This window comes from Zootoca vivipara, chromosome 3 (assembly GCF_963506605.1).
Source record: "Zootoca vivipara chromosome 3, rZooViv1.1, whole genome shotgun sequence".
Taxonomy (NCBI): Eukaryota; Metazoa; Chordata; class Lepidosauria; order Squamata; family Lacertidae; genus Zootoca; species Zootoca vivipara.
Genome location: NC_083278.1, coordinates 17,836,554 through 17,850,888, shown reverse-complemented (window position 1 = coordinate 17,850,888; position 14,335 = coordinate 17,836,554). Strand labels below are relative to the sequence as shown.

At 43.7% G+C, this 14,335-nt stretch overlaps 1 protein-coding gene across 2 annotated transcripts in view; it reads left to right on the top strand.

The window, feature by feature from the left end:
• The first annotated feature begins 1,190 nt into the window (after positions 1–1,190).
• The window catches only part of LDAH (lipid droplet associated hydrolase), a 107,373-nt gene continuing 94,228 nt past the window's right edge, over positions 1,191–14,335 (top strand). Inside the window, exons 1-3 of one of the 2 annotated variants that reach the window (XM_060272438.1) lie at positions 1,191–1,296; positions 4,316–4,465; positions 9,555–9,689. In XM_060272438.1, coding sequence (XP_060128421.1) covers positions 4,324–4,465; positions 9,555–9,689 — 277 coding nt within the window. In that variant the 5' untranslated portion in view covers positions 1,191–1,296; positions 4,316–4,323. Of the gene's footprint in view, positions 1,297–4,077; positions 4,466–9,554; positions 9,690–14,335 lie in introns of those variants that run through there. The other variant, XM_060272439.1, reaches the window with a different exon arrangement.

Genomic DNA, 14,335 nt, shown 5'->3' with positions numbered 1-14,335 from the left:
CCGCCTCTTTCTGTGACATGTGTATGATGTTTTTGGGTGGTCTTTGGTTAAGTCTTTAAAGGTTCTTGCACTTTGTTCTGGTACTCACCACCTTTCAAGTGGCCATGGGGGAACTCTGTAGTGACAGAAGAAAACAAAATATATTCCTTGCTAGAATGGATAAGTAAGGTGATGGACTATACAGAATTGGCAAGGTTAACAGCTAAAATAAGAGACCTAATGACGAAGGTTTCATGGAAGAATAGAAACCCTTTTCAGAATATTTAAGGAAATGTTATTAAATGATTAACATTTGACCAGGATTTGAACTATGAGCATTAAAGAGATTAAAGGCTATAGTGTTTTTAAGGTTTAAGAGATAGAAGATAGGGTGCAGCAGAGGGAGAGAAACACAAACAGAATGGAAAAGGGAGTGGGATGTAAAAAGGGGGGGGGCTATTATGTCTTGAAAGGCATGTGGAAATTTCTTGGAAACGTAATTTTAAAAATGCTTCCCTTTTCTCTGACTGGTAACCGACTTGGGGGACACTGAATCCCTTAATGGAGAGTTGGGCTGTAAATATTTTTTTAAAAATAAAATAAAATAAACCCCACTTTTTTCTATAACAGGCCAGGGGTTTAACTAAATCGACCTAATTGGAATTTATTTCAACATGGTGTTAAAATAAACAGCAAAATCCTGATAGCCCTCAAAACAGCAGGGACTGGGGAGGGGACCCCATTCCACACTTATGCCATCTTAATAAATAACCTCGCAATGGGATTCCCACTCACCCTCCGCCTGCAAGCAGTTTTAAGCCTGTGTTTCCCACGCTTGGTTCTCCAACAGCCGTCGGACTACAACTGCCATCATAAATGAGCAATGGTACTAATAGTTAGGGATGATGAGAGTTGTAGTCCGACGACCGCTGGAGACCCAAGCGCAGGAAGCACTGGCTTAAGCGAATGGCGAAACTCCCCAGCTAACCCAGATCTTCCCAACATACGGGAGACAAAACCCACGCTGGCCAAAGGCTCCAAGAAGCCCCAGCGGCGCCGGGGTAGCGCAGCCAGCTGGGGCGTTCCGATTACGTCGGCGGGGGCGGGATGTCCATGAGGTGTGTTCTCCGCATTGGCTCCGCAGCCCGCCCATCAGTTTTCTCCGAGCCTGGCGGAAGAGAAGACGAGCAGCTTCCTTTCGACCGCCGTAGGGCAGTTGGGCCGGCCGCTTGGCCGCTTCCGCCCGGCTTGCTCAGCTGCTGCCCTGCCTGGTTCGGTCAGCGACGGGAAGCGCCCGGAGGGATTGATCCGGGCAAGGTAGGTGTTTTGTTTCCTGGTCGCTGGGCTTTCTTCGGCTGCTGAATGTTTCCTCTCCGATCCTTGGCCGCTTTGCTTTCTCCCTCTCTCCGTTGCGCAGTGGGGGAAAGCAGGAATAAAAACAATAATAATACAGTAGTGATGATGATGATGTTTAGTCGTGTCCGACTCTTCGTAACCCCATGGACAGGGCACTCCTGTCTTCCACTGCCTCCCGCAGTTTGGGCAAACTCGTGTTAGTAGCTTTAATAATAATAATAATAATAATTCGTTCATTCATTCCCCGTCCATCAGGCTAGGTTTCCCCAGCCACTCTGGGCAGCTTCCAACAAAATATTAAAATACAATAATTCATCAAATGTTGTGAACGGCCAGACCAAAAACAGCCTCTCTGGGGTGGGGAGAATTCCCACGCCCGTCCCCCAATTTATAGAATTGTAGAATTGGAACCCCCCCCCAAGGGTCATCTAGTCCAATCCCCTGCAATGTAGGAATCTCAGCTAAAGCATCCATGACAGATGGCCATCCAACCTCTGCTTAAATACCTCCAAGGAAGGACAGTCCTTCCTTGGACTCTCCTTCAGCAGCAAAGGTTATTGTTTGCCCTTTCGTTATGTGCTTCTCTTGTTGTTGTTTATTAGCATAGTTTTCACGCAGTTTTAGGAACCTCAGGGGATTAAGCCAGGGTTTGCTACTGCAGCGGCAAGAATATAACTTGCCCCAAAATGGAAAGAAGCAGAAGTCCCAGTAAAGGTGAAATGTATAAAATTAGTGAAATGTAGAAGCTGGAAAAGTATAAATAAATAAATAAATAAATAAATAAATAAATAAATTGAAAAGCGGGGGGGGGAGCCAGAGGTGGGGGACCTCAAGGCTAGGGGCTGTTTGTGGTACCCCAGAGTTCTCTATCCAGCCTATAGGACTTTCCCCAGAGCAGGCTATGATCCCTCTGACCCTGCTCTGTGCCTTCCTCAAGTGCTTTGGCCTGGCTGGAATGTGTCAGAATCATAGAATTGTAGGGTCATCTAGTCCAACCCCCTGCAATGCAGGAATATCTACTAAAGCATCCATGACGGATGGCTGCCACCTCCCGAGGAAGTCCGTTCCACTGTCAAGAAGCTCTTAACACCAGAAGGTTCTTCCTGATGTCAGTTGAAATCTCCTTTCTTGTAACTTGAAGCCATTGGTTCCAGTCCCACCCTCTGGTGCAAGAGAAAACAAGCTTCCATGCAGCATGGAAAGTCGTGTAATTGTTTATTGCCTCGGCATCTGACGGGAGAGCGTTCCACATGGTGGGCGCCACTACTGAGAAGGCCCTCTGCTTGGTTCCCTGTAACTTTGCTTCTTGCAGGGAGGGAACCACCAGAGGGCCCTTGGAACTGGATCTCAATGTCTGGGCTGAATGATAGGAGTGGAGACGATCATATATTATGAGTGAGGTCCACTAGTGTTTCCGGAGACAGTGGTTTTCTGCTTCTCACAAATAAAATATTTGTCCTTCTCAATCAAGGGTTAGCAACCTTTCTCAGCGGGGAGCCGGTACACCGTCCCTCAGACCATGTGGTGGGCCGGACTATATTTTAAATTCCCAAGCCCCACAAATAACCCAGAGATGCAGATATTATATATATATATATATATATATATATATATATATATATATATATATATACACACCAGTAGGCATTGCACGCACGGAGGTCACAGCCTTTCTCCGTAACTGCTGAACTGTAATGTAACAAATTTGGCCACAACGTTCCATGCCCATCAGGGAGGGATCTGTCATTTAAAAAATTCCTAAAAACCACACCTTTCACACCTAAAATAATGATTAAACACAAAAAGTGGTGCCCAAATTAGACATCACCACCAGAAGCTCTGAAAACTCCATCAGCATCCAATAGAAAGGCAGATCGCACCCTGTCGCCTCCAAAGCTGCGTCGCCAGATGACATCACAAAATTCCACAGCAACCAACTGAAAACAGTCCTTTTGCAGCAACAAGGCCCAGCTTTTTCAATAGGCCACAGCATTGCCAAGCAGGGAAAACTGAGTAGGCCACACCATTCAGTAGGCCACAGGGAAAAAAATAAACATAATGGGGCCTTTCACAACAGGGGGGGGGCAGCACAGGGATGAGGCACAACAAAGGGAGGGGGGACACATAGCCAATGTTCTAAATTGTTGGGGACTTCTGGCTTTCAGAATCTGGCTCGGTGCATTGAGGTATTAACATCCTTAGTACTTCACAAGGAAAATCTGTTCCTTTAATACAGGAATGAGGAAGCCCAGGCACCAAAAGTCGCCCTCAAACCCTTTCCACCTGATCCTTTGGAATCTATACAGCCCACGTCCCCCTGTCCCTAGGCCATGGACTTCACTAGCCCTGCGAACCTGCTCCTTCAGGGAGAGTGCAATCCCATCCAGGGTAGACAACTAACCCATTTCTCAGACAAGGGAGCTGCTCACCCACAATGTCTTGCCAAGATTTGTTGCTGTGTCCACTGTTGCATCTGGACACCCTATAATTTCCCTTGCGTGGTGGATTGGCCCGATAAGTGATTGCAGAAATGGAAGAGAGCTTTTGCAACGCGAGAGGTCTCAGGGAGGTTCACAGAAAAGAAGGGCGGTTCACAGAAAACATAACCTCAAACCTCAAAGCTCCTTAATTTAAAGCTCACCCGCTTGCAGGCGGGTTGTTTAATGACCTGGGGCCATGTTCTGTTGTAATACTGTTGAAGCAAAAAAAAACAAAAAACCTATGTGTTTTTTTCCACTCCTGCTGGCAACTGTGCTGCAGCATTCTGCACTAATTGCAGCCATTGCATGGGAAGGAACTTATGTCAGCTGCTCTGAACTTCCCATATATATGAATGTTTGTCGAAACTCTTGCCATGGTTGTTGCCTGGCCACACAGGAGCTACAAGTCACTTCTTCCTTTGCTTACAAGAAAGCTCAGGTTGTAGGGCTTCTTATTGTCTAGCTAGATACATTTCAAGGCTTTTTCTTATTGTTTTCAGCCGCAAGCATGAAATCAGAACCTGAAGTTCCGCTGCACGAAGAGTTCACTTACGTTTATGGACTAGCTACACAAGTCATTAAGTGTGGGCCTTGGAAAGATCTCTGGAAACGGGAAAGGGCCCCCAAAGCCTTGTTTCTGGTTATTCCAGGTAAGTTTTCTGACACTTGGGGTTTTTCTGTGTGCGCGCGTTTTCTGGATTCCGAGAACTAAACCAAGCTATGACTTGGATGGAGGAAGACTTGGGTACGGTTGTATTGAGCAAGTGAGAAAGGGAGGAAGGAATGACTTTCATTGATAGCTTAATTGAAATACCTTAACTGAAAGCTTAATTGATAAGCTTGTGGTATTGTAGATGTGGTACAAAACCAGTCAAAGATCTGTTCATTGAAAGATGGCTTGCGCCACAAACTAGGCCTAAACTGAAGGCCCAAAATGCAAGACCTGTGCTCCTTTATGTTAATAATTATTATTATTATTATTATTATTATTATTATTATTATTATTATTATTATTTATTATTTATACCCTGTCTGGCTGGGTTTCCCCAGCCACTCTGGGCAGCTCCCAACAGAATATTAAAAACACGACAAAACATCAAACAATAAAAACAGGACTCCCTTATAGTCACTTTTAACCATTTGTCCATGTTTTTATCTTTTGATAAGTTATGTGTAGTATAATCACCTTTTAATTAGTAGGTTTTATCCCTTACCTGTTTTAAGTCTTATGTGTCCAGTTTATCCGTATGTTTTATCTTATGCTGGTCTGTGACCGAAATAACGTTTGATACTGATCCAGTCAGAGATACTTTTATATTGAAATAAAAGTAACAAGATCTGATTCATTTGCTGTATTATAAACTATATAGTAAACACTATGCTTCAATTTGTTTCTGTTCCTTTAATGCTTATGTTTCCTGTAATAAGGTCCGGTGTCTTTAAATGACCGTTACAGGGGGTTACATAAGACTTTGTTGGTAAACTCTACTTCTTAACCCAATTGATTTATTTCACAACACTGATAAACACTGCTTGATTCCTGCACCACAGGGGTTTAGACCACATGATCCTTGGGGTCCCTAACCAACTTCAATTCTGTGATTCTATGTAAAAAAAAAACTCAAAGTCATTTACCCCCCCCCCCCCAACAAGTGCTGTGATTGTTTGTGGTGTATTTCAGCCCCTTTGAACACTCTTATGCCATTCACAACTCTGTGAATGGCATAATTTTTTAGTGACTAAGTCTTTTTTTAATGAGAGATAATGGCAATTAGCCCGCTGCAACAAAACTCTTTTGTTGGATATTAACAGGGAACGAAACATTTGAGAGTTTCTTCTGCACACAACGCTCTTAATTGTGGACTTAGATTTTAGTTCTGCAGAACAGGACAACTGAGATTGCATTACTTTGATCCCTTTCCAAAATAAATCCCTAGGAAGGTGATCAAACTACTGTAGAATGAACTTTCTTTGCTTGGGATTAGCTTGCATACCACACTGCCAAATTCTGAAGATGATTTGCTCACATACTGGCTGTAGATACGTGGCAGAAACGCTGGAAAACGTTGGTCCAACCTCAATAAACAGTCTGGTAATTCAATAAGCAATATATTATGGGCTCGTTCAGTTTTCTGACAGCATTATTTTTGGTCTCTGCTGGCATTGTCTCTTTGGAGCGGTTTTCAGGGTCGGTAGCAATTCCAAGGAATAGCTCAGTCAGTAGAGCCTGACACTCTTAATCTCAGGGTTGTGAGTTCGAGTCCCAACTTGGGCAAAACATTCCTGCATTGCCTGGGGTTGGACTAGATGACCCTCATGATCCCTTCCAACTCTACCAATCTATGATTCCACAGCAGGGATGGCTAAACAGTGGCAGTTCAGATGAGCAGGGATGATAGGAACACTCTCTCTCTCTCTCTCTCTCTCTGTGTGTGTGTGTGTGTGTGTGTGTGTGTGTGTGTGTGTAGAAATAGAAATACTTTATTGTCACTGTACCACTTGTTTACACTTGTAGAAACTGTTATTTAACCTGTTGGTGCAGCTTATCTAAGGGCAGGAGATTAAAAAGGTGTGAGTCATCCCTGAGAATGTTCCTCGCTCTTATGAGGCAATGGTCTCCCGCGATAACATCTAGGTGTGCTGTCTTCACCACCCTCCGTAGGGACACGCTGTCCTAGGCTGTCAAACCAGCGTACCACACCTATCGTGGACCGATAGAAGGAAATAATTAGTTGCTGTCCAGCCTTGTTCTTTCGCAAACCTTGTTGCACACACACACACAAATACATATATTTGACTAAGCAGATGCTGTCCAATTGTGTCTGTTTAGCTGTTTCCTTTCTAAAAGGCATTTTAGCAGAACTGGACAAGAAATTTCATTTGAATTTCAACAACTTTATGAAGATTTATTCAAGTTGAAAAAGCCGATATTGCCACCGGTTGACAATTCCACCCCCAACCCAATATCAAAGTGATGTTTATACAGAATTTGTCACACAAGAAACACGTTTTCCAAGGCAAGAAGTAAAAAAGATAATCCAAAATTCAAAGATCTCAGGCATAGATCTATTTGCCCCAGGCAGTATTTTTTTTTCTCTCTCTCTCACACACACACTTCACAGGTGCCATAAATTGCATGCATCATTGAACACAAAGCTTAGCAGGATTATCTAAACATTACTTAACAAGGGTTATGCAAACACTTCTTCCTTTCACTGTTTAACTGATGGTGGAAGTGAGAGAATATTCAATATACTGCCCTATAGAATTAATGGTAAAGAGTAAAATGATGTGGAAAGCTTTTGCAATGTAAACCTTTATATTTTCTCTGGTGCTAGGAATATGATTGAAATAATAATAATCTTCAGAAGATGCATTGATTATTATTGTTGTTGTTGGAGAACACACCTATTTGCAGTAAACCCAGGGACAGCAATGATGCACTTTTAATATATATATTTTTAAAAAAGTGTGTTTCACTGTTGGACACTTTGATTTTCCATGTCACTGGAAGAGAAATTGCCCCAATATTACATGAATCCACAGGTTTTGTTGCATATCGGTAGAACAACTTGCAAGACCTTTATTCAATCCAAGTATGTTTGGCTAAATAGAGGTATTTGGAAACACACGTTTGTGACGGGGTTTAAAGAAAAGGCTAATTAAAGCTAGTTGAACTTGTTGAAATGAACCAGAATATCACGTGCTTCAATACCAGAAAAAAATGAATGAAAGCCATTATATTTTTTTTAAAAGGGGGAGGGGGATTTTAGTGTTGCAGGTCCCCATAGTTAAGCCCAGAATTTTATTTGTTGGACATACTGTTTTTGAGTAATTACTTCATTTTTTTCTCATATAGGAGGCATATTCTTCAGCGTAAATGCTCTTTATTTGCTTTTTGTAGACTCATCACATAGACAAATGGTTAAAAACAGCCTCAGCCGGTTGACTATCCTCCCCCCAAGAAGCTCTCGCCAATCCAATGGGTAGATCGCTGCCAGTTTATTTTTAGAGTAGATCTCAGTCTCTTGGAAGTTGGACGTGCCTGCTGTATGGGACAGCTGTACATTCCTGCATTGCAGGGGGTTGGATTGGATGATCCTCAGGGTCCCTTCCAGCTCCACAATTCTATGATCTAAATCTGACTGACGATGTAACATCACAATCTCTATGATCTATATTGGGTCGCTTAAGTTTAAAGTGAAAAATCTTACCCTCTGTGAATGGCAGCATACCCCATTGAGGTGTTTCTTGCTTCAATAGTTGAATTCAAGTACAGTGGTACCTCGGTTTACGAACTTAATCCATTCCGGAAGTCCGTTCTTAAACCAAAACCATTCTTAAACCGAGGCGCGCTTTCCCTAATGAGGCCTCCCACTGCCGGTGCCCTTCCTCCATTCGGATTCCATTCTTAGACTGAGGTAAAGTTCTCAAACCGGGACACTATTTCCAGTTTTGCGGAGTTCTTAAACTGGACTGTTCTTAAACCGAGGTTTTTGTTGTTGTTTAGTTGTTAGTGTGGGACCCAGGTGGCGCTGTGGGTTAATCCACAGAGTCTAGGGCTTGCTGATCAGAAGGTCGGCGGTTCGAATCCCTGCAACGGGGTGAGCTCCCGTTGCTTGGTCCCAGCTCCTGCCCACCTAGCAGTTCGAAAGCACATCAAAGTGCAAGTAGATAAATAGGGACCGCTCCGGCGGGAAGGTAAACGGTGTTTCTGTGTGCTGCTCTGGTTCGCCAGAAGCAGCTTTGTCATGCTGGCCACATGACCCGGAAGCTGTCTGCGGACAAACGCCGGCTCCCTCGGCCTATAGAGCGAGATGAGCGCCGCAACCCCAGAGTCGGACACGACTGGACCTGATGGTCAGGGGCCCCTTTACCTTTACCTAGTTGTTAGTGTATTATGGGGTGTGTGTGTGTGTGTGTTTTAAAGTGCCACAGAGGAAAGGGAAAGCTGATTGTGTTGTTGTTTAGTCGTTCAGTTGTGTCCGACTTTTCGTGACCCCATAGACCAGAGCATGCCAGGCACTCCTGTCTTCCACTGCCTCCCTCAGTTTGGTCAAACTCATGTTGGGAGCTTCGAGAACACTGTCCAACCACCTCGTCCTCTGTCGTCCCCTTCTCCTTGTGCCCTCCATCTTTCCCAACATCAGGGTCTTTTCCAGGGAGTCTTCTCTTCTCATGAGGTGGCCAAAGTATTGGAGCCTCAGCTTCAGGATCTGTCCTTCCAGTGAGCACTCAGGGCTGATTTCCTTCAGGATGAATAGGTTTGATCTTCTTGCAGTCCATGGGACTCTCAAGAGTCTCCTCCAGCACCATAATTTAAAAGCATCAATTCTTTGGCGATTAGTCTTTTTTATGGTCCAGCTCTCACTTCCATACATCACTACTGGGAAAACCATAGCTTTAACTATACAGACCTTTGTCGGCAAGGTGATGTCTCTGCTTTTTAAGATGCTGTCTAGGTTTGTCATTGTTTTTCTCCCAAGAAGCAGGTGTCTTTTAATTTCGTGACTGCTGTCACTATCTGCAGTGATCAAGGAGCCCAAGAAAGTAAAATCTCTAAATACAAAGGGGTCAGCATTGTGAAAAACATGTGGCAACGATGCATGAGTTGGCTGCAAGTCCAAATGGTCCATTAGCAATGATGTGGCTTTTGCAGTCTTTTGACCATTGTGTTTCAGTTTATGACCTTTAGTCTTAATAGACTTCCTCTCTGTTTTTTCTCTGCTTTATCTGCAGGTAATCCAGGTTTACCAGGCTACTACCGGAGTTTCTTGAAAGCTTTGTACTCTTGCCTGAATCGACAGTATCCGATCTGGGTCGTAGGGCATGCTGGACACTGTAAAGTCCCCCACGGCATGAAAATGATAGAAGGTACTGTGGAATTGACTTGCTAATATGCTCCCATCTTGCAATGCTAATACTTGCTCCATTGACATCCGTGACCGCTTTGTGTGTGCAAAGCGATAGCTATATATATCTATATCTATATCTATCTATCTATCTATCTATCTATCTATCTATCTATATATATATATATATATATATACACTGTGCTCTGTGAGAGTTGAAGCATACTGTAAATCTTACCACAGTTCCTATTTATATGCCCAAGACTATTTATATGCCCTATTTATATTGCACTGCGGGAGGCAGTGCAAGACAGGAGTGCCTGGCGTGCTATGGTCCATGGGGTCACGAAGAGTCGGACATGACTAAACGACTAAACAACAACAAACAACAACAATTTATATGCCCAAGACTTATAAGAGATTATAAGAATGTAGACTATATATTCCAAGGTAAGAAGGTATTGAAATGAGAATATCTTATAAGCAACATTAAAATATTATGCAGTTGCCTCACCTTGGAGAACTCTGGGATGTGATTTTTTAAAAACAGAAAATCAGTGTTGGGTCAAAAGTGTTGAGTTGTCCATAAGTTGATAGTACAGTCAAAACTCAGCTCTCGAACGCCTCCATTTTGGAAAGTTTTGGCTCCCGAATGCTGAAAACCCGGAAGTAAATGCTCCGGTTTTCAAATGTTTTTTGGAAGCTGAACATCCGGCACGGCTTCCGCTTGCTTGCAGGAGGCTCTTGCCACCAATCGGAAGCCGTGCCTCGGTTGTCAAACATCTCAGAAGCCAAACGGGCTTCCGGAACGGATTACGTTAGATAACCGAGGTTTGACGGTAGCAGATTTTTATTATATATTTAGTAGGTTGTTGATGACTCCATTGTTTCCCTTTGTTCCATGTCCTTCTGGTGTAAAGATGACACACTTCATATTAAAGGGGTGTATGAGGTGTTATGGGAGGGGTAGTATCTCTGGTTATGTTCCTTCTGGGGTAGTTTGTCCACCTTTGGTCCCCACCCTGCACTCAGCTCTCAGCTGTGGCTCCTAGAAGCTGGCAATATGTGACAGCAGGCACACCCCGGGAAACAGCTTTGACTGGCTGGCTAAACCAGGCGAGGGTAGCCGATGGGTCTCAAACCGTCAGTGAGTTAGGGACTGGCCCTTCATGAGAAGACAGGCTCTGGTGGATTGCTCAGAATAGACCAGTAGTCAAGAAGGCGGTTTCTGCGCATGTTGTAGATAGACGAAGGTGGGGCTCGTCAACCTGGAAAAGTAGCCCATCCAGGAGATCCTAAACCTCCACTGCCTTTTGGGATATCTTCGAGAGAAGAAAAGGCTAAAGAGTAAATTCCTCACAAATTCGGAGTGGAGCCCCTAAGACGGTTGGATGGTGCCTTGTACACCTCGTCCCGGCAACTCCTGCAGCCAAGCATATTGCTCTGCTTTCCTTTTGACCACGTCAGCAAAGGCAAGAGGTTGGTTTTGTCAACAGGGCAGCCCGGGACCTCCATACACATCGCCCCAGGCTTGCAACCTGGGGGGGGGGGGTCACTTTGGTGCTGCTAACACAGGCATTTGACTTCACATGCTCCACCCCCCAGAGAACACTCCATTGTCTCTCGAGACAGACGGCTGCCAATGATTCATATAAAAGGAGATGCACAGTTGTGCATGAAATAACTGGGGAAAGGAGGTATACCAGTTTTTTTTGGGGGGGGATACAGTGGTACCTCGAGTTACAAACGCCTCAGGTTACAAACTACGCTAACCTGGAAGAGTTACCTCGAGTTGAGAACTTTGCTCCAGGATGAGAATGGAAATCGTGTGCCGGCGGCATAGCGGCAGCAAGAGGCCTCATTAGCAAAAGCACGCCTCTAGTTAAGAACAGTTTCAGGTTAAGAACGGACCTCTGGAACGAATTAAGTTCATAACTAGAGGTACCACTGTACTCATTTTGAAGTGCAGATATCTTTTTTGCGTCTTGAAGGAATGACAGAAATGAGAAAAGCAACAAGAGTATGAGAAGCCACAAACAGCAACTGCGCTAGCTTGTAGGAGAATTCTCTTTCCTTCCTAGATCTGTGTGTGTTCTGTAGATTTTCAAAACTGGTACTGTATAACCATGCAAATCCATTTTCGTATGGCTATCTACAGAGTTTCCTAGCTGTGGGCTCAATCAACTTGTGTTTGCCGCTGACCCATGAGAAAGTAGTAGGCTCTTGGCTGCAACGAACTCGAAAGTCTAATTCAAGCCCCAAGGCTTGCATGTAGGACATGTATAATCAATGCATGTCAGCTTGTATAATCCAAGCAGCTGCATGCCACAGCTAAAAGAGCAGCAGCAAAGCAAAGCAAAGCATCATGTCAAACTTCATACAACACAGATAGACTCAAATTACTGGCACAGGTCAACCAAGCCAGACATTTGGCAGCAGAAGGGAAAACATATAATATGAAAGGAGGTGGGGTGGGGGGGGGTTTAACGTGAGAGGGATTTTTATAAACACAGTGATCAGCTACAATTGATACACACATGCAGTGATCAGCTACAGCCAGTATATAGTATTTTTCCGTGTGTTAGACAGATTTTTTTTTGCTAAAAAAAAAGTCAAAAATTGGGGGTCATCTTATACACAGATAGTAAATGCACAGGCGTTCAAATTCAGGCAGACTGGGCTTGGGTTTGGGCTCTGGCCTGGGTGGCCTGGGTTCAGGTCCAGGCTTTGGCGTGGGTTCGGGTTCTAGCCTGATTTCTTAATTTTGGATTCAGAAGAATAGGGGTTGCCTTATACATGGGGCCTCTTATACATGGTACATTCGGAGAAGACAGTACATTCAAAGAGCAATATTGTCGAGTTACTAAAGTTTCAACACTTCCGACTGTGGGTTGGAAATGTCCTTGCCTGTTGGAGTCTAACTTATATTCTCAAAACATACAGGAACGCTACACTCTATAATCTGAACATTTGGATTGGTAGATACCTTCTACGAGGAAGTGAAGCATTGACCAAATTGCTTTGAAACAACATTTGAATATATCTTTGCTGTTTCCTGGACTGTTTTCTGTCAAAGGTAGTGCAAAGCTGCAGTGGTGGGGGAAACATTAGAAAAAAAACCCTCAAAAGTACTGTAGTAGTAGTAGTAGTAGTAAATAGTAATAGTAATTTATTTATATGCCATCTGTCTGACTGGCTTACCCCAGCCACTCTGGGCGTCTTCCAACAAATTAAAACACAACAAGACATCAAACATTAAAAACTTCCCCATGCAGAGCTAACTTCAGATGTTCAGAATAACATCTAAACATGAGATGGAATGAATTTGCTCACTACTTAGACAGTTGGTCCTAATACAGGTATTAACTTACTGTTGTTGCTAGAATCTGTGAAACTCTCAGAACTAGTGTCTTGTTCAAACCACTTATGAGATCCAGTTTCTGAAGCGAAGCACTAATATTTGCCATTAGCTTTTTTCTTTTCTTTACCGCTTGGCTTTTTTGCACCTGAACTCTTCCTCCTGTGGCTTCAAGGCTGACAAGCGAAACCCGAGACCTCACGATATTTTAGTCAAATGGCTGCTAATCATTGTGGTCAAATGTCAGGCTCTAAGGCAAACATTAGCACTTTGGCACTGGGAGGCGGGGGAGGCACCCCTTAGGCTTCAAACTATTAGCAGATCTTGAGAATTAATGTTTGCTGGTAAGCCCATGACCCCACACAGTGTAGAAAAGCATGATACGCTGACCTCAAGCAAAAGTTTCATGTGACTTTCATTTTTAGGTGGGTTTGTGTGTATTTATCAGTTGTATCAGTCCTCGAAAAATACCTCAGTGTGGAAATAATTGCCTTAAAATAACCTTTCCTTTTTTGGTGGTAGAACTGATGGATTGTTCAGGGACAAAAACTTTGAGGCGCTCTCAGAGGAGGAGAACTTGGGAGTGAACTTTTGAGCGTAGCCTTATGTATTTCCACTCTTTGCTTGACTGGTGACTTTAGAAGCACAAGAATGGGTGCACGCAAGCATTTTCTATGAGCGTCCTTCCTCAGCCCGCCCACATAATACCTGCAAAGGGAAAAATGGCAGTCGATAACACTCTGGCAAAATAGGCAGTGGTTGACTGAAGGGCTGTCCTTTATGCTGCCTGAGTAGTTCATCAACTTTGGCAAAGTGGCAGCAGAGCAGGCAATCATGGCAGTCAACCTCACCCATTGTCAATTCCAAAATGACCACATGTCTTCTGGGGTCCTTTGCCTTGGAGCAAGGCATTTGGCAACCTGGAGAGCCTTGATATGTCCGTGGCTGGGGCAACCCAACCAAATGGGCAGGATGTTGTTGTTGTTGTTGTTGTTGTTGTTGTTGTTGTTATGTTGCAGCAGCAGAAGGGAAAAATAACTACAGTGGTGCCTCGCTTAACAAATGCCCTGCTTAACGAAATTTCCACTTAACGAAATGATTTTTCGAGCGGAGGTTGCCTCGCTAGACGAATTCATTTTATGAAAAATTCGTCTAGCGAATCGCGGTTTCCCATAGGAATGCATTGAAATTCAATTAATGTGTTCCTATGGGCAAAATAAAAATAAAAATCAGTGCATTCCTATGGGATTCACTAGACGAATTTTTTGTTATAAGAAAAGACCCGTGGAATGAATTAAATTTGTCTAGCA